Source organism: Ammodytes marinus (assembly GCF_949987685.1).
Source record: "Ammodytes marinus genome assembly, chromosome: 1".
NCBI lineage: Eukaryota > Metazoa > Chordata > Actinopteri > Uranoscopiformes > Ammodytidae > Ammodytes > Ammodytes marinus.
Genome location: NC_137230.1, coordinates 12,485,517 through 12,505,765, shown reverse-complemented (window position 1 = coordinate 12,505,765; position 20,249 = coordinate 12,485,517). Strand labels below are relative to the sequence as shown.

The following is a 20,249-nucleotide window of genomic DNA, read 5'->3' as shown; positions in this document are numbered from 1 at the left end:
ACTTTAATTGAATTAAATTTAACTGAATGGAATTGAAAGGGATGGAGGCGCAGTCAGAGACGAACAAAGAGTCAATATATTATCTTAGTTCAACAGTCTCTAATGCACCGCAAGCCCCATTTTACTCTTCATTACATTGCTATAGTTTATTTTTTTTACCTCCCCCATTCTGCTCTATCCCAAATGAGTTTGTCCTGTTCCATATCAGTGCTCTGGCTCTGCGTATCGAAGCAAGGTGTCGGTTACGCACACACACACACCAATCTCTCACTTTATATCAACGACACACTCTGTCTTTATCCGTCACATTCTCCCTGATCCGTTTCTTTTTGTTTGTACATTAGATGCATCTTACGCCTTCATTTCTCTTCTCTTTTGCTGTATACAAGCTACATTTGTTATTTTCTACAGCTTTACATTGTGTACTATTAAGTGAAATTGACAAAGTCTTCGGTGCCCGTTGTATCTTGTATCATGTGGACACAAACAACTACGTATGTTATGTTCCTCCGTCACATTTTTCTTTTTATAACCTTGAATTACACATCATTGTCAGCTGTTCATTACGTGACATTGTTTTCTGACGCCTTTGTTACCTGTACGCAAATGAAAACAATTCAGGTGAGGGAAAGGTTTGTGTCATTGTTTAAAGATATGTTTATGATAACAATGCGTTGAATGTAAGTGTGCAGACATAAGGGTTCCCTCGTAACACTTCACCCTACAGAATATTATCACCCAAAAAAATGTTATAGCGGGTTTTCAGTTCATATTTATCTGTCTAGCCGCTGTGCATCACCTGTCAAAAAGTTCCATATAAATTCACAAGGTGATGATTTGAAAAAAAAGTAAATGTATTGCAGCATGTACCTTTCTTCAAAGACAACAGTATGGAATTACAGTTTGGATTTAAGGTGATATACTGTATATACCAATGTCTACACCTACTGTAAACCTTTACAACATTGCATTTCAGTTTGTGATTGTTAAGCTACAGTTGCTTGTTCCTGTATATTCATTCTATTCTTCTTGTCTAGAGCACACACTGACATCATGCTCAGCTCACAAGATTCTTTGCCAAAAAAAAAAAAAAAAAAAACTTAAACCATTGAATCAATTCTAGTCCGTTAACTCAGAGTGGACATTTAGAGCAAAGCAATATGTCATTATGTGGTGACCCTTAAAACCGTACTTAAAATAGGTATTTAACTTTCGGTGTTAAACACTGTCATAATTGTACAGAATGTGTTGAGGTCTTATGTCAAGTGCCAACAGTTTGTGCAAAGGTAAATTAATTTTTGTCCTCCACTTTCTCTCTTTCTAGCCCTTTGTGGTGGCTATGTCTACGGCAAAACGGGGACAATTCTATCTCCTGGCTTTCCTGACTTCTACCCCAATTCTCTTAACTGCACCTGGACTATAGAGGTGTCTCATGGGAAAGGTAAGAGAATACACATACTGTATACAGACATAATGCAAACACCCGATGATTTGCTTGGGAAAAAGCAGTGTCCAGTTCTTTTTTTTTTGCTTCATATGTAAAACGAACGTGTTTGCTAAAGTTGCACATTTTTTGAAGACTGTTATCCATTTACACTTTTTTTTTTACACTGTCAGAACTGTTTTTTTCTGGTTTGGTTTGTGTGTTGTTCATCTGCTCTATTGACGTATCTGAGACTAACTCTCCGCCTCGTACTGTCAATCTATCCATCCGCTCATGCCTCCATGTGTTCATCCATCCATCCATTCATTCCATCCATCTGATTTAACAGGAGTCCATCTGGTTTTCCACACGTTCCATCTGGAGGAGAACCACGACTACTTTTCCATCATCGAGGACGGCGATTTCCAAGTTCCGGTGGCGCGACTCACCGGCTCAGTGCTGCCCCCTAGTGTCAAAGCAGGCCTCTACGGGAACTTCAGCGCCCAGCTACGTTTCATATCCGATTTTTCCATGAGCTACGAAGGCTTTAATATTACTTTCTCCGGTAAGAACACCAGAACAGTAACTGATTTTGTTTTCTTTACATGGATAGAGTGTACACTTAATTAGCTATTTACAGAATATTGCTGTATTTCTATCTAGCCTATTAAGGAAAGAAAACCGTAAATGCGAGTGGCTTATACAAAAATGTTTTCCTTTTTTTTCAACAATTTTTGTACAATACAAGATGGGAACATACATAATCAAATGAACTAATGCACATTAGATTGAATGAAGTCACACTAAACCTGGCAAGCATACTAATTGAAAAAAAAACTGATTCTGGTCTTTCACCACTTTTCCCCAAATATGTGGTTACTACATTGTGCTTTAGTGGGGCAGTATTGTGGTTTAAATAAAGCTATGCTTTTTTTCTTTAGTCTCCACACAAAGACTCAAAATGAAGTACAACAAAATACCTTAGACTTGGCTTGGCTAACCTTAAAACTCTCATGTTGTTCCTTTGCATCCCTTAAGTCTTTTTTTTAATGTTATGACTCCTCAACACTGTTCTGTATGTCTCTCTACCGGATGTATAGAATATGACCTGGAGCCCTGTGAGGACCCCGGCGTGCCAGCGTACAGCCGGAGGACGGGATTCAGATTTCGAGTCGGCGACTCGCTGGCTTTCTCTTGTTTCCATGGCTACCGACTGGAAGGAGACAGCAAGATCACTTGTCTGGGAGGAGGCAGGCGAGTGTGGAGCAACACACTACCCCGATGTATAGGTAAGACACTCAAGTACACACACTCTCACTGACTTAGGCTCTCAGTAAACATTTAGAAATGATTGACACATTGCAAGTTACACAAATCTAACACAATATTTTTCTTACATTCAGACTGTAGTTACATACATGGAGATTGTGGGCACTACTGTATACTCATTGCACTTTCCCTATAGAACTGTACTCCCTTTATAATGTAACAAACCTTTCCAAGTATTTCTGCCTTCAATATTTACTGCCTTTGGAATGGTTTATCTTCTGTGCATAAAATTGGCATATAACTTTCAAATTAACTTCTTCACATTCGAATAGGCTCTGAAGTAAAGTATCAGCATTTCCTTGGTTGTAATTCACAAGGACTTTATAGCGCTGACACAATTGTAATTGTTGAATTATTTGACTCGTTGACTGTTGGTTTTATTTGCCAGGAATGGGCTGTTAGCGGGCTTATAATTTGATTATATTTATTGAGTATCAGTGTTTCCTTGGATGCTGCTGGTAATTTACGAGAGTATAACTGGTGGCTGTTGGTGATTTTCAAAGCCCCGAAAAAGAGCATACTTGAAAATGCAATAATACCATTATCTGTCAAGAGATCAGGCCTGACTAAGGGGAAACGGCAACGGCAGCTGGCAACGTTCATTGGGACCATCTTTCTCCCGCTCTTTCTTTTCCAAATGTCCCTCTCATTAACTCTCGGTCTCTCTCTCTCTCTTTTTCTAACTTTCTTTTTCTCCTCCTCTCCGTCTTTATTTAGACAATGTCCTTGGGTACATAATTAGTGCATTAGCTGCTACATGAAAAGTGTTAAGGCTGTGTCTTGTGTGACTCCCCTTTTCCCTTTGCTAATTTCTCACTGCATATTTTTCAAAAAGCCCTCGTCTGTCTTGGTGTATCTGCTATCGTCTTTTTCTTGTCTCTTATTCCTCTCTCAGCACTCTCTTCCTACATAGAGCCGGCTCCCCTTTCAAAATATGCTCCGTATCACCTTGCATAATCCATTTTTTTCTTTTTTTCGGGAGAGGGGTTTCATACTTGTTCACATTTGATGGACACATGCATCCTTTTCTTGTTGTTTTTTTTTCTGTGTGAGCACCATGCTGTTTCACACAGACATCTGTCTTTTCTCTATCATGTGGTGGTCCTCTTCAATTAGAGTTAAAAGCCTACATTTTCTCGCTCTATCTCTCTCTCTCTCTCTCTCTCTCTCTCTCTCTCTCTCTCTTATTTTCTTTTCTGCTCTCCTCTCCTCTCCTCATTTAAATATGACAACATTATTTTATATTCGTAACACTTATTTGTATTCGGAACATTGATAGCTACTGCACAATCTCTATGCTTCTGGGTCATTTCTACAAAACACCTATTCTAACAAATGTATCCATTCCTATTGTATGTATTGTTTGCCCTCTTGTTGATCTTAATGTGTAATCATTTTGCTTTTTGAATGTGTCTTTATCTGTTCGCCATCCTTTCTTTTGCTGTCATATTTGAGGCACATGTCAAACAAGTGCTTGTAAGATATGAAATATATATCGTTCAGTGTTAGTATCACCATTTTTGTTATCATGTCTGCTGAGTTGAATAGGGGTTGGTGGTTGTCCTGGATATGCACTTCATTATACTCGTAGACAATGCTTTAATTTTTAAATCCATGCTCTCTTGCTGTAGCTGAGTGTGGAGCCTCCTCACTCGGACCGGAAGGCGTTCTCCTCTCTCCTAACTTCCCCTCCAACTACGATAACAACCACGAGTGCATCTACCGCATCACTACTGAAAAGGGCAAAGGAATCAGGCTGAGAGCTGAGAGCTTCTCATTGCAAGATGGAGATTATCTCAAGGTGTGTGCACTCACACACACACACACACACACACACACACACACACACACACACACACACACACACACACACACACACACTGTAACAAGCGTTTTGCAAAATGCATAAATCCATAATGATTCAGGGACACGTACGACACAATCACAGGATTCATACAGTCATAAGCAAGAGCTGTCTAAATGCAAAGTTCTATTATGCTTTAACATGTACAGTATACGCTTAAACAGATGATTATATGTTTGGCTTATTTCCAGTTGTGCTTGAAAATAAAACATTTATTGAATTGTGGATGCCGCCATAGTCATGAACAAAGTCAAATAATGTGTGTTCAAAAAAAGAAACCACAAGTGTTTATTTTTTTTTATTGTGGCCACACACTTACAAAGACAATGACAGTGTATTATCGAGGATATTTGATTAAAACTGGCATGTGCAGCATGTTTTGCTCAAGCTGGGACGATAAGGCACTGCAGTAAATGATGTGTGCAAATAATCCTTCTGTTTTTCACCGGAAAATACCTGTCCATCTGCACAAACGACTATATACACTTTTAGTAACAAGTTACTAAGGGGAAGAATTTAAATAACTGTAAGGGATTTAGAGGGAGAGCAAATGGGAAACAATCTTTGATTTGAAAATACCAGTACATACACATTGCATGTACTGGTTGTTATTTTTGTTATTTTTGAAGCAGGTCATTATATATGGCAGCATTTGTAAGTTGTTATTGCATGCATTGTATACCGTAGACTGTATAGCCAAAAGCTACCGTTGGTAATACAGCTACATGTGCAAAGCCACATAACCTTTCCGTTGAACATGTTCTAAGATCCATCCATCATCCATCAATATAGGAGAAGAGATGTCAGAATGTTCAACATCAACCCTCAACATGCCTTTTGTATGTAGTTTGAATGAATTGTCAGCCACTGTACTTTCCTATGCTTTCTATGAGTCCATGCATTCATCAACAGTAACAGTGACCTGCATGATGCCAGAACAATTCGTAATTAAACTGCTCGAGAGGTTTTCCATGCTCAAAGCATGGAAAACCTCTCGAGCAGTTTGCTTTGATTGTTCCCTGTTATGTGTAGCCATTTTTATGTTGCATTGCGGAGTCCAAAACATTTCTTCAATGCAGTTCTCAGAGCACACTCTGCAAGCTTTTTGTTCCAGCCATGCACACATGGTCTAATTAAGGTGTCAGGGAATGTGTACCCCTTAATTATGAGGTGTGCAAAAAAAAGGGGGAGTAAAAATGTGAAGGACAATAGTGGCTTTGAATCCTTGGTCAGTGTGTAGTACAAATTGTACAAAGGTTTGCCCTAGCTGTGAGATGTGTTAAAGTGTTGTATGAATCAGTAACATCCCTTCAGGGGCTTTATTACCCATGTTCCCTATTAGTGTTGATGGTGCTCCTGCTGCATTCCAGAGCTCAATGAATACATGGCAAACAGGCACAAAAGGATCAATGCTACCGCTGTTAACCCGCTAACGAACCCACCACAGTGTATTGTTGTTGTGTTTGAAGGTTAACTTTGTTCTTCATTGGTAATTATTAGTGCTGTCAAACGATTAAAATATTTAATCGCGATTAATCGCATTAATGTCATAGTTAACTCGCGATTAATCGCGATTAATCACATTTTTATCTATTCTAGCCTAAATGTCCCTTGATTTATTTTTGTCCCATTATTTTTTCTAATTTGAATGCTCTTATCACACCCATTCTCTACACCCTTGTAATTCAGTGTATTTCTTCTAAAATATCATAATTTGCAATTCAGTGCAAATAGCCCACAATGTAGATCTCCCCCCCCCCCTTCCCCCACCCCTAACAGCATACACAAACATAATTTGAACTTATTTTTTTATTTAAAAACCAAACCATAAAACAACATAGGCTATATAAAGCAAATTAGTATTTAGGCTAAATTAAACTGGTTGTTGTAGGCCTAAATGTTTTGGGAGTCTTTCTTCCACGGCTTATTTCAGACTGTGTGGAGTGGACATAGTAGTTTGTGTATGTGGGGTGGTTGCTATGGCGCTGCTGCAGCCGAGGCAGTCGCCCTTCGTAGCGAAAATGAAAGTGAAAATGAATGACTGGCGGCTGCCACTAACTTTCATGGAGGTTTTGGTATGCGCGCAGGGTTATAAGTAAGACTTCTGCAAATGAGAAGCTCTCTTTTTTTTTTTTTTTTCCCGCGAAGTCCCAGAGTCACACACGGAAGAAGCTGCTAGTGAAGGTCGCGCAGCTGAGCTAGGAAGTGCTAGGTTCCGGTTTCTGCTTCAAAATAAAAGTCAGAATTGACTGGACGTTTAGCCGTTTTGCCAGTTAAATGATTTTAATGTGAAATTACGCTGTAAGACATGTTCCGTTTGAATGAACAGTAACTTAACTGCGAGCCATATGTATAGTTTGTGGTGTTTCAGTTGTTCTAACATGACTAGTTGATACAACAGCATGTGAAAAAACCACAACGTTTCCTAGGCCGTAAAGAGCGTTAATCGCGCGATAAAAAAAATATCGCCGTTAAAATGGGTTTGCGTTAACGCCGTTAATAACGCATTAAACTGACAGCACTAGTAATTATGTATAAAGCAACAGAACATGTAGAAATGTATTCACAAAAAAATCTATTGAGAAATCCAAGCTCCCTTTATACCAGTTTGTATCCAATCAACACAGCAAAAAACTATTTGTAATTTGACAACTGGTTAAGATGTGTTGCACTTGAAGACACTGGGGAGCTATCCAAGATCCATCTGCCATAATGTTACTACGGTTCCCATACATGTTCTGGACTTGGAATGACTTTGGATGTGCATGTTTGTACGTCTGAACTACAAAGAGAATTACTGATGTACATGAGACCCATCATTCCTCAAATAAGTACTCTCTTGGATACAAGTGCCCACTTCAGTGTCAATCAGGAGCAGCTGTGTGCACTGTTTCACAGTGTTGACGCTGGCCTACAGACTTGTTTTCATTCACCATACCTCTTAGGGGTATTAGGCCTCAGGGCATGGTTAAGCCAGAATGTGGTTAGAGTGTATTATCAGTCTTAGGCCTGGAGCATTGACTGAGGCGGTCTGTAGTTGGATTGTAGTAACAGGGCTCACCCTGAATATCCGAGAGGCACACACCATTGTTAAAGGTGAAAATGTTCGCGGTAGGATAGGTATACAAAAAAATTCCCCTTCAGTGAAATGAGAGTGACATGCTTAAGCAAAAAGGCATGAAGTGTTTCTTCACTTTAGTGTTCTGCTGTAATGTGTGTGTGTGTGTGTGTGTGTGTGTGTGTGTGTGTGCGCGCGCGCACACACGCGCGTGCATGTGTGTGTACCTGGAGTGGAGAGCAGGAAGAAGGCATTTAACAAAGTATTTACTAAAGTGAATTGATTCATTATTGGAAAATAACAAGAACAGAGGAACAGAATACAGAGAATGACTAGGGATCACAAAAGTAAATGAGTACGCGCTGGATGCTAACACAGCAATCAGACAGTAATGAGAAGTACCTAGACTGATTGCAAGAATGACACATCAGGTTCAGCATAGGGCATAGAACAATATTCTTTTTTAAGTTTGTTTTAATTAAGTTTTGATACCTGGGATCATAAATGAGTGACAACAAATAACATTACAAATTTAATGGAATGTAAGTGTTTATTTGAACACATCGTCCTCTCTGTATCACCCACATGTTGCAGTGGACTTTTGTATGGTGATGTCTATAGAGTACAGACAGTGCAACATACTCTGATGATAATATTAAACACATTTGAACATTTTAGTAATATGAGTTGGTTGGTTGTTTATCTGCACTCGCAGGTGGAAAAACTAAATGTACACATGTTGGCAAGCATCACATCAAAGGGCCTCAGGGGGGAAACATCCTTTTAAAGACAGCCAAAAGTTAGCATAAAATGTTTACCAGAGTAAAAATACTTTTGAGTCGGATGTGTCCTTGATTACCTGTTTTATATTTCATGCTCCATTAGTGTGGAGGTTATAATATTAGCCAAGTTGTCTCTCCATTTTCATAAATCCAAAGGTGTTTCTTTACTGTGTCTGATGGACAACAGCCAAAGGTGACTGCTAGTATATGGCCTCTTACCTTTTAAAAAGGCACTATCCAGCAATTATAGCACTTACATATTTTCTGCAGGAGCGTCGATAAACATAGCATTCAGTCAGAAAATGAGTGCCATAAAAAGTAGTAATTATACAAAAATAGCAGGCACTAGATGTGATTAAATGATATGTAACCTATAGTTGTATTGTGTGATGGGATCTAAATGAGCATGTATAAAGACAATGACTGACAATGAATAACATGTCTGTTAATCATACCTTTCACAAAGACTGAGCTGAAAGCATAATGCAAAGTATAATGATCCGGAAGAGATGCCCCAAAGTGACACTTAGGTTAGCAATTAGCTTGCCACTCCCCAGGCTAACAGTAATGGAGCTAAAGCTTGTTGCTGCAGCTGAACACTCTGAAAACAAACCATTTTGCTTGACAGTTTTAGCAAGCGTTAGTCCAAAAGCTCCTGGCACATAATGAACCAGCTCATTACAATTCCTTTTTGATATTGGTCACGTTTTCGCTACCCAGCGCTGTTAAAAGAAAGGCCCGCCTAACCAAGCTCAATTCATCTCGAAAAATGTCCTCGAAAACAGTGCTTGAAGGAAATTTACAAAAATTAAATGAACAAAAAAAAAAAGGGTGAGATGGAAAAAGTATTGGATGCACAGAATGTTTCTATGAAAATAGAAGTGTTAGGGGAGCGCAAAGTGAGAATCAGACAGACAGACAGAGGAGGGCTGGCAGATTGTGACATGTTGATTTATGAGCCGCAGGGCTTTTCATTAACCATACTGAGTTTAACAGAAACATTGAGAGGAGAGAAAGATAGAGAGAATGCAAGACTGAGAAATATAGAGACAGCAAAATGCAAAATTGGGAAACAATGACGGAGAGGAAGGGATATGGAGAGGTTGGAACAGGGAATTAAAAATGACATTTAAGAGAGTAATGCTACGGACACTGGGATACTGCTTTTCTGCTCATTTTCACACAGTCCTTTCCCACATCTCTCGATCTTCCTCGTGTTCATGCCTTCCATCACAACCCCAAGCTGCAAAAATAGCATATACTGTAGCTCTGTATTTGGCTTCACGTAACAGAGGGCTCCTCTGCTGATACTAGTAGAGATAGAACAGTACATAGCCAGAGTCCCCTCTCTTTGGCATCCCTGCCACCTGCAGATCTGTCACCACACATCTGTAGAAATGCCCCAGGCTGCCACATTATAAGCAGGAGCAGTTCACATTTATATCCCAGCTGTGAGATAGCATTATGAGGTGCTTGAGAGACCTAATTCTCCCCCTTCACACTGCAGTCAAAAGTGAGCTGCACTTCCCAAACCACTAGGGTACTTCTACGTCTATTATATTCATTCAAACTGTATTCAGGATTTTTTTTTACCGCTAGCATGCAAAAATTAATCTCCAAAACACATTTAAATGTACTTACCCCATGTACACTTGCCCATACAAATTTAATAATCACTCATATAGAATTATCAAATCCTCTCCATCCGTCTAATCCCATACGCTGCTCTCTGTGTGTGTGTGTGTGTGTGTGTGTGTGTGTGTGTGTGTGTGTGTGTGTGTGTGTGTGTGTGTGTGTGTGTGTGTGTGTGTGTGTGTGTGTGTGTGTGCGTGCGTGCGTGCGTGCGTGCGTGCGTGCGTGCGTGCGTGCGTGCGTGCGTGCGTGCGTGCGTGCGTGCGTGCGTGCGTGCGTGCGTGCGTGCGTGCGTGCGTGCGTGCGTGCGTGCGTGCGTCCGTCCGTCCGTCCGTCCGTCCGTCCCTGCGTGCGTGCGTGTGTGTGGTATGCTGCAAACAATATGTTCACGAAAATGAGTACAGTTCATCTGTTGGTTCCAAAGAACAAACATGATCCGTTGACTGTGCTAGCAACAGAACTGGGAATGTTTTGAAGCCATGTTTCCAGGAACACAAAATGACTTCAAACATAGTGAGCTGAGCACACGTGCCAATGTCACGTCGATCAAACCTTTGTTTTAAAACGGTTACCCTCTGTCACCGACTTTAAACGCTGCTCAACTTTGTTCTGTTGCAAAGATGTCTCTGGCAGCAATTACTCCACCCCTCCACATCTAGTTGTCTCACTGCGCTCATTGGAAAATAAATGACTTCCAGCTGTTTTTGTCTCTTGTTTGTGTGCTGCCAGTGTGAGCGTACACTACAGTAACAGGTTGAGCATCATCATGCTGCAAAATGTCAAGTGATGAGTAGCAAAATGGTTAGGAGTCTTAGGACAAACCCAAATAAAGATTTAGTTAGTAGTTTTAAGCATGAAAGGCTAAATAGTTTTCAGAATTCTAACATTTTAAAACATTTGATTGAGCAAAAGGCTAATCAACAAAGCAGAGTCCAAGTTTAAATCCTGCAATATTAATCCAGTCCAATGAGTGTTTTATATTGTAAATCTAATACATCCTCTCTTCACTTATTTCAATGTTCTGCTATTTTCACCTCCTTTCAATTATATTGAGTGCTTTATTTTAAAGTGAAGAACATGCATGCTGAGACTTCTAGCTTTTACAAGTGATTTCTAGCACACATACTGTATTACACGTTCATGGTTTCCTATGTTAATCTGGTCCACCTAAGATACTTTTTGTTATTTTTCTGCTGGCTGCAATATTCCCTCAGCCAATGCAACAAATTAAAAATATACTCAAATCTACTGCTTCCTGCAGGTGCTAGACAAGGATTTAAGCGGCAAAAATGCAAAGTAGGTCTGTATAGAAAAGTCTCACTCCACCACATTTAATTGTCACAAACAACATTTTAAGTGAGTTAAATAATTGATTTACCCATCCCTCAACATTTAGTTTATTTACTTACCGGAATTGTTGCAAAACAATATTTGATGGTTAAAAAAAAATGATTCTGCTGACTGTTATAAAGCCTTAACTACTCGGCTACTTCCATCTGATATTTTAGGAACTATATTTGGGGTGCCACATGCAAGGTCCATGCGGTTACAAAGCGAAGCAAAGTGGCTTATCCCCTCTCCCCTCTCTGGCACAATATATATATATATATATTTTTTATCTTTTTTGCATTGCTTGCATTGTTTGGTATTTTGATGACTTGCTGTGTTTTTTTGGGAGGAGAGGCACAGGCGATACAGCAGTGCCCTGAAAAATATGCTCATCACTCCTTACCCTGATAGACATGCATCTACGAATGAACCTCTGCAAAACCAAGTAGACCCTTTTTAACACAAGTTCTTATTTCTGTCCTTTTCCTTGTGTTTTGATTGACAGGCGTATGATGGAGAGAACACTTCATCACGTCTCCTTGGCAACTTTACGCGCAATGTCATGATGGGTCATGTCATCAACAGCACGTCCAATCGTGTGTGGCTGGAGTTCAACAGCAATGCCTCTGGGACCAATCAGGGCTTCCGCCTCACATACACAAGTGAGTTGTTTGAGAAAATTGAACCCATGGCGCACATGCACGCATGCAAACACACACACCCAAACACAAATGACATTAAACATTACAATGGAGTGGTACTGATTGTGTTAGATTGCCCTCGAGAATACATGCTGCATCTGTCCTGAGCCTCAGTCAAGGGATTCTTGAGGGGCTACATACCAGAACAAAGTAGATATGTCATGTACTTCACACTCTAGAGTCTTTCTCTCTCAGCAATTTACCAAACTATTTCATTCTCCTCTGACAGCTGAACGGGGATCAACAATTTCAAAGAAGTTTCTGTTAAACGTTGAGTCCAATGTGCACTCATACATGCTCTCCCTCTCTCTTCCTCTCAAACACGCACACACACACACACACACACACACACACACACACAAACACACACACACACGCACACGCACACGCACACGCACACACACACACGCACACACACACACAAATCTTGACGTCTTTAAAGAGAGTCTGTTAGGAAGGCAAGACCAGCTGCTGTGTAAGTCAAATAGGCTATTAAAGGAGCATTTATCTGCAAGTCATTAAAAGAAGGTGAGAAAGTGACACAACTGGAGAGTGGAAGAGTGGCTGGACCGAGGGACATGCGGTTGAAGGTAGATGGTGTGTATATATATGGATCCTAGATGGATAGGCTCTGTATGTCAGTTAAACCATTAGACAGCCGTTAGTCTGCACAAGTCATTAAACTGGAGAAGGTGACACCTTCTCCGGCAAAGTTCTGCTACAATGAATTAGCTGATGGATAGATAAGAGAGATTGATAGAAAGCAAAAACGAGTGAAAGGAGAGGGAAGAATGTGATCAGGGGTGGCGGCGATGGTTTTCAAAAGTGGGGTCAGGGAGTGGAGTAAAACAGCTTTAATACTAAGCAGTGGTGGAGGCCATTTTAATAGAGTAATAAGAATTCAAACATCTGTTCAAGACGTTAATGAGAAAGGTTGCCAGAAGTCGGATGCGTGTGTTTTTTTTTTGACTGGATGCAGGAAGGGATAGAGAGTTGTGTACAACGAAAGCTCCCTTAAAAGAGCTGCTGGCTCGGTAATGCTATCACAAGGCTTTATGAGTAAATCTTGATAGGACAATGGATGCATTCTGATTTTGAATCCTAACTGTCCAGGATTGGCAGATAACCATAATAGTTTTGCATATCCAACAGATTGCAGTGCACCCTATACAGTATACGTATGTGTGGGATGTGACATGTTCACTAAATACAGTTTTCACAGTTTAATAGGAGTCCCATTTGTTATCCTTAAACGTAATTGCTGGTGCTGCTGCTCACCGCTCGTCATCATGTCTAGGGAGAACTTGTACATTTGAAAATTTTCACTGAAACTAGCGTATGATGAATAGTATCTGTAGAAATACCCAGCAGCTTTCACTGCAGCCATCAAATAGAGTGAATACTTGGAGATTCAGGAGAAGAACAGCATGACCCCGTGTCCTCTTGTTCAAAACTACTCTGAATCACCCTGTTCATTCATTCATTCATTCAATGTATTCTTACTGCATGGACAGGGAGACCTAATCTGTGTGTGTGTGTGTGTGTGTGTGTGTGTGTGTGTGTGTGTTCGCACGCGTTTCTCTCCATGTGTGTACGTTTTCCCTCTTTCTAGGTTTCGACCTTGTACGCTGCGAAGAACCAGGTGTTCCCAGTTACGGCTATAAGATCCAGGATGACGGCCATTATGCCAACACGTTTGTGCTGTACTCATGCAACCCCGGATACAGTCTCCACGGCAGCAGTACACTGACCTGCCTCAGCGGGGACAGACGTGTGTGGGACAAACCACTACCTTCATGTGTCGGTTAGTATTTCAGACATACTTGTATTTTTTTTTTTCATCAATAATTCAGAATGATAAGATCTGAATTATCAAACTCTTCGTGATTCTTTTTTTCATTCCAATACATTAGAAATATAGCAGTGAGAAGCAGCAGCTTTAGCTACTCTTGTCTGTTTCTAAGCTCCAGCAAGAGCGCAATGATTCAAAAGACATGGGTGAGTGAACAAGTGATTGAGTCAATACAGGTGAATAGTTTGAAAAAGGGGGCGACAGGGGACCGATTGAATTCTTTCTGTGCATAAAAACAGCGGTGCTGATCCATGACCCCCCCATGTACACCAGGCTATATGTGAATTGAACTGTGCTAACATTATAATGTAAGCCAGACTACTTTCTCACCCTAAAAAGTGCACTCTGTGTTCTACGCCAAGGACTTTGACAGAAGTTTTAGCTTTGTATTCTATTCTCAGCATGCACAACAGATAGAATATATAAATACATTAGGGAATAGAGACTTTTTTTTGTTTGATGCCAAGAAATGACGAAACAATATTGATGTAGTGTATCTTCTCAGATACTGTGCAGCAAAGTCTGGAAATGAAAGTGCACCCATGCGTATGCCGTTGTTAAAAAGCCAAATTGATGACTGTATCCTGTCTTTCTAAAAAAATAAGTCCCCTTGTCTGCTAGCTTTTATGTCAAAAGCAATGGCAATCATTCAATGTGGCGAAATGTCTTTTCTCATCTAAAATAGTTTACTATACACTTGCATCAACTGTGGATGACTCAAATATGACAAATTATTCCGGGAATAGGAGTCAGATTTCAGACAAATGCAACCAAGACTTGAACAGAGAGCTTTAGACAGCAAAAAAATGTATTGTAAATTGTATTAACAATTGACAAATATCATGCACAACACTGTTGAACATTTTCAAAATAGTGTGGTTCTTACTGACCTAAAAAGGAACACAACACATTAAGAAAATATGGCTACAGTTTTTTAGGAAGCCTTCGAGAAGTATCCGGAAGTATCATGCAATAATATATCTATCTATGTGGCTGCTGCTGTGCACTGCTACAGTAGGGGGATTTATTTTTCTGACAGTGAATATGACAAAAATAAAGGTTTTTCCATTTGCATACCTAGAGTATATTTGAACATTTCCCAGGTTTTGAGGTAGATAAGCTGCCAGAGGGCAGATTTAGCTTTGGTTGTCACTTGGCAGCTTTTAATTAGTAGAGAGAGCAGTGTGCCAAACGTTTCAGGTGTTTTGACATGCTGCCTCTTTTTTTTATTTTCTCCTGAAACTGTTAGCTACAGCATGAACAGCTGACATCTGATTCCTTAGTGTCACTCAGCAACCACCAGTGAGACATGAACACACAACATGTTTTGGATTGGATTGTTCCTAGCTAGCTATGAAAATCCCCAAAGTCAATTTGCAATTTTTCCAAAGTCCATAATTCCTGCGTGTCCAAAAATATTATGTGGCTTTGCATATTTCATAAATTAAAGCAGTGTCCCTCTAAGCAATTCCACCTGGTTGGGTAGACGTGGGCACCTGACACATATTAATTTGGAATTCACAACCACAGAGCCACATGCTGTGCCTTTCTAACCTGCCAGCACACCTGAGCTCTCTAAGGTATGACATGGTCTGACATGGTTTCTAATAGTAACTAAGAAGACTGTGTGCAACATGGGCGTCCTTATGTGTGAATAAAGAATGTTTTGGAATATGTGTGCGTGTGTCTGTCCCTGCGTACCTCTGCAGTCAATCATTAATTTGTAGCTGCTCTGTCGCTGCCTTATTTGAGGTAAGCCAGCAACCAAGAGAATTCTTGCTGGCAGAGCCCTGTGCTAACTACCTCTACAGCTACCTTTGTATATTCCTCCTTTGTCTGTCTGTTGGGGCATTTGTCTCTCTGCCTCCCTGACTGTCTCCTTCCCTGCCTCATATCTGCATGTACGAGTAAAGAGCTATGGAGAGATGGCTTTGCCTCTGGCTGTTTCTATATCTTCTCTCTCTCTCTCTCTCTCTCTCTCTCTCTCTCTCTCTCTCTCTCTCTCTCTCTCTCTCTCTCTCTCTCTCTCTCTCTCTCTCTCTCTCTCTCTCTCTCTCTCCATCAGCCTGTCTGTCTCTCGCCCACATATAATCAAACCAAGTGGTGGTTCGTACATTATCTGCACATTTCATTTATACAATGAACCTGTCTATCTTCTCTATATACGTACACCTGCTGTTTTTATGTTTTCTATCTTGGGAAATTAAAATTGTCATTGGGCCAAGCTCACTAAATAACTCTGTCTATACTTGTGTGTCTGATTGCTCCCTTCTCTATGTTGTTCATGATAAAACAAAACAAGCAACAGAGTTTACCATCACCAGGGAATAAAACAACATTGGATGGGTGTGCATTCTGCCTAGGGTATGCAAGATCAATAGGATGTCATGGAGTTTTAGATTGCCTAGCTGTGTTCAACATAGCCTACTCACACAAACATACAATGCACTTATTAATAGAACGCCTTCACTTCACCCAACTGTTTTCACATCAGCAGCAACCTGCTGGCACAGCGAGCTGCCATGTGTAGCATGTACTACCCTGATGAGTTCAAATGCTCACGCTGCCTGCTATCTCCCCTGTTTCTCACCACTATTTGAAAATAGCACAGCAAGCCAGTTCTCTCTCGTGCATTGCATTACTTTAGTTTTTAGTTAGAACACTATAGGGATATCCCTAAAGGGGAAACATCCATCAAAGTTATTTACCAACATTGAAACCGTATGGCAGGAGCTTGGATAATTCAAGGTTGATATATAATGTAATAATTCAAGACGTTCTTAACTGATTCTCATTTAACTCAACCTTCACAGCTCAGGGTCATTTCCAGCAAAGAAGTGGAGCCCCTTGTTATACAGATGAACTGAACTGTTAATAGGACTGGAAGAGAAGACCAAGAAAAGAGGATACACATAATCTGATTGCATTTAGAGGTCTAACAAGGCCTAACATGGAGCACCTGATCTTAAAATGTCTCACTGTAAACCCTACCACGTACTGAGAGTTTTAGCCTAGTTAGACAGTGTATAGTTTGGGCCCAATCCAACTCATGTCAGGGGTCAAATCTTGGTTTTGAGAAAGCAATTGAATCTTTGAAGAAATTGTTGAAAGATTAACATGAACAAATCATAAACAGAAGGATACTATTCATTCACATTATTACCTTAGACCGTATATACAATTACGTTGTTTGTGTTAAACAGGATTGTCAAGTTTCAGATTGCAGACCATGACAATGCTGGTGAATGGGTGTAACTCTGCTCAACTCGAACAGTTTTCTTCAGTTACTCGTATTCTCCAATACATTGGAATTGTTGGCTTATAGGGCTGCAAGTTGTCAGCAATTTATATCATGTTAAATGTGTGTAGTATTATATAAATCAGTGTCCTACCTGCTGTGGTTTTTATTTTGCTTTGTTATTTGGGTGAAGATGAACATGTGATGCATTAAGTTGTTTCTTACTGGATGGATATATTTGAAGTGTCGATACTTAGCTAAATAGAAAGAGGATGGAGAAAGATATATTTTCTTCCTGTCGTGACCAATGTTTTTTTCTGGTGTCCTTGTAGCGGAGTGTGGAGGTCACCTAGCCGGAGCCGTGTCTGGACGGATTCTGTCTCCAGGATATCCTGCTCCATATGAGAACAACCTCCACTGTACCTGGTCTATAGAGGCTGATACAGGCAAGACTATCAGGTAAAAGCAGCTGTATGTACACACAAACCACTGTTATGAAGATGATGACAACCTAAAATAGCCAAGATTTGTTTGAAAAAAGAAAATATTTCAACAAGTATCAATATTAGCACTTTGCTCTGGTCAAGGGTTAACATTCTGGCCACAACCCTATTTGTTATTAACAGTTATGCAATAGCATTAAATGGGACGATTCCCACATCAAATGTGGCCCTTATACACACGGACTGTTGAGGTAAAAACTAACATGACTGTCAGGTAATGATATATTCTCTAATTATAGATAAATGTTCACTGTCAAAGCCACTGCTGTGTAGGAGAGTACACCACATTAGTCATTCTGCCAGCATTGTGGCCACTGCTGACAATGCTGTGTGTGCACTATAGCGTGATCTGTCAATTGTCAGCGCTGTTTATTATTATTTTATGGTTGACATGATTGTTTGGTAAAACACCATTGGAATAGAGAACAGTTTGTTTTAATATCCGTAATATTACTGTGTGTAGAGTGTTTACCATGTTGGTTAAGTCCATGTCGCAGTGTTCGCGGGTTCGAGTCCGACCTGTGGACCTTTACTGCATGTCAGCCCCCTCTCTATCCCCATTTTCTATCTGAATCTTCAACTATCAATTAAATAAAATTTCAAAACACCTAAAAAAATGTTTTAAATGACTGTGTGTTCTGTGATTTTCTGGAAAGCCTCCATTTCATCGTCTTTGACACCGAGCTCGACCACGATATCCTGAGAGTTTGGGATGGGCCGTCTGGGCCTTCGGACGGGGGGATCCTGTTAAAGGAATGGTCGGGTCCAGCCTTACCTGAAGACATCCACTCCACTTTCAACATACTCACGCTGCAGTTTGATTCTGATTATTTCATCAGCAAGCAAGGATTTTCCATACAGTTTTCCAGTAAGTCATTTTTTTAAGAATTGAAATCCATACACTCATAATTCACATGGTTGAGGAAATTATGAATGACTGGAAAAGTCATACATGTGCCACATTTCTACTATATCACTGATTTGGGTGGTCTGTCCCACTCTACCCCACATTCTCTTAAGTAGAAAAACCAATTACTGATCCAGCAGTGAAATTAAGCTAATTAACAAACTGTGGACTCATCACATAAAGTCTATTGTTTCTTAGTTATTATGTAAACCCCATTTTTAAGGGCTGTAACATAATTAATCTGGAAATAATGCTGCATTTAACAGGCTTTTGTAAAAAAAAAAAAACCTTTAGCCAAAGAATCAAATGATTAATTGAATAGTTCACCCTGGGACCCAGACTCAGTGAGTGCCGAGGGATCTCTACAGTTTAGGAAACTAGGAGATGCTGTTACGTATCTGTTAATGCTGAGGTCAGTTATGCAACAACATTGGGAGATGTTTCTTTGAGATAAAGTAGTTAAGTAAAATGTAATAATAATTCAGATTAACATAACAATGCACGTTATAATCCATTGCATAGGCTTTCTAAATTGTTTCCATTTATTTGGGTTTTTACCCTAAAAATGAACAAAAATTTCCTTTTTAAATTCCAAATTGGTAAAAACATTTGAGTTTATTTCATTATTCTCTCTCAAATAGATGTCAATGAACACAAACTAGTGCTGCTGTTTCTTCCCATTTCTTTTTTAAAATATGGGCTAACCTGCACAATAACTGTGCTATTTTGTGGGTGCAGGCCAGGATGGCCTTTAGCTGATCCAAAAACACACACACACACACACACACACACACACACACACACACACACACACACACACACACGTTTGTGTTCTTGTTCATCTTTAAATAGCAATCTATTACTAACACACCCACACAAGCCCATACTCCTCCTCTTGCTCTAACAGCAGTTTCAGAGGGCATTCCGACCAGTTCATGTTTGCATACTTTACTGTGTTTCAGATGTGATTTTTAATGGGAAAAAAATCTCCATCAATCTACACTCAATAACCCATAATAAAAAAGTTAAACCATGTTTTTCAAAATTACTTAAAATGTAAAACTCATTCAGACAAGTATTCACACCCTTTATTCAGTACTCTGTATAAACTCATTTGGCAGCATCTGCAGCCTCAAGTCCACCTTGGCTCTAGAAGCTTTGCACACCTGAATGTATCCCATTCTTCCTGGCAGAGCCTCTCAAGCTCTGTGTGATTGAAAATGAAACATCTGTGGATTGCCATGTTCAGCTCTCTCCAGAGATGTTCTATCAGGTTTTAATCTGGGCTTTGGCTGGGCCATTCGAGGACAGTCAAAGACTTGTCCTGAAGCCACTCCTGTGCTGTATGCGGTGTGCTTCGGATCATTATCGCACTGAAAGGTGAACTGTCGCCCCACTGTAAAGTTGCTTGCGCTCTGGATTAGGTTTTTATTCTAGGAACTCTTTGTATTTGGCTGCATTTATTCTTCCCTTACTTCTTACCACTCCCCCTGTCCTTGCTACTCAGACGCAGCCCCACAGCATGGTGTTACCACAACCATGCTTCACCATATAAGGCTATTAGCCAGGGGATAAGCAGTGCATTGTTTTCGCCAGACATAGTTTTGGATTTCTGCTCAAGGAGTTCAAAT

At 40.1% G+C, this 20,249-nt stretch overlaps 1 protein-coding gene across 1 annotated transcript in view; it reads left to right on the top strand.

Moving 5' to 3' along the window:
- The window catches only part of LOC307249482 (CUB and sushi domain-containing protein 1-like), a gene marked incomplete at both ends in the record, with an annotated part of 421,303 nt that overhangs the window by 300,987 nt on the left and 100,067 nt on the right, over positions 1-20,249 (top strand). The window contains 8 exons of the mRNA XM_080026212.1: positions 1,325-1,441; positions 1,773-1,988; positions 2,524-2,712; positions 4,384-4,553; positions 11,923-12,079; positions 13,731-13,922; positions 17,541-17,667; positions 18,368-18,579. Coding sequence (XP_079882338.1) covers positions 1,325-1,441; positions 1,773-1,988; positions 2,524-2,712; positions 4,384-4,553; positions 11,923-12,079; positions 13,731-13,922; positions 17,541-17,667; positions 18,368-18,579 — 1,380 coding nt within the window. The remainder of the gene's footprint in view (positions 1-1,324; positions 1,442-1,772; positions 1,989-2,523; positions 2,713-4,383; positions 4,554-11,922; positions 12,080-13,730; positions 13,923-17,540; positions 17,668-18,367; positions 18,580-20,249) is intronic.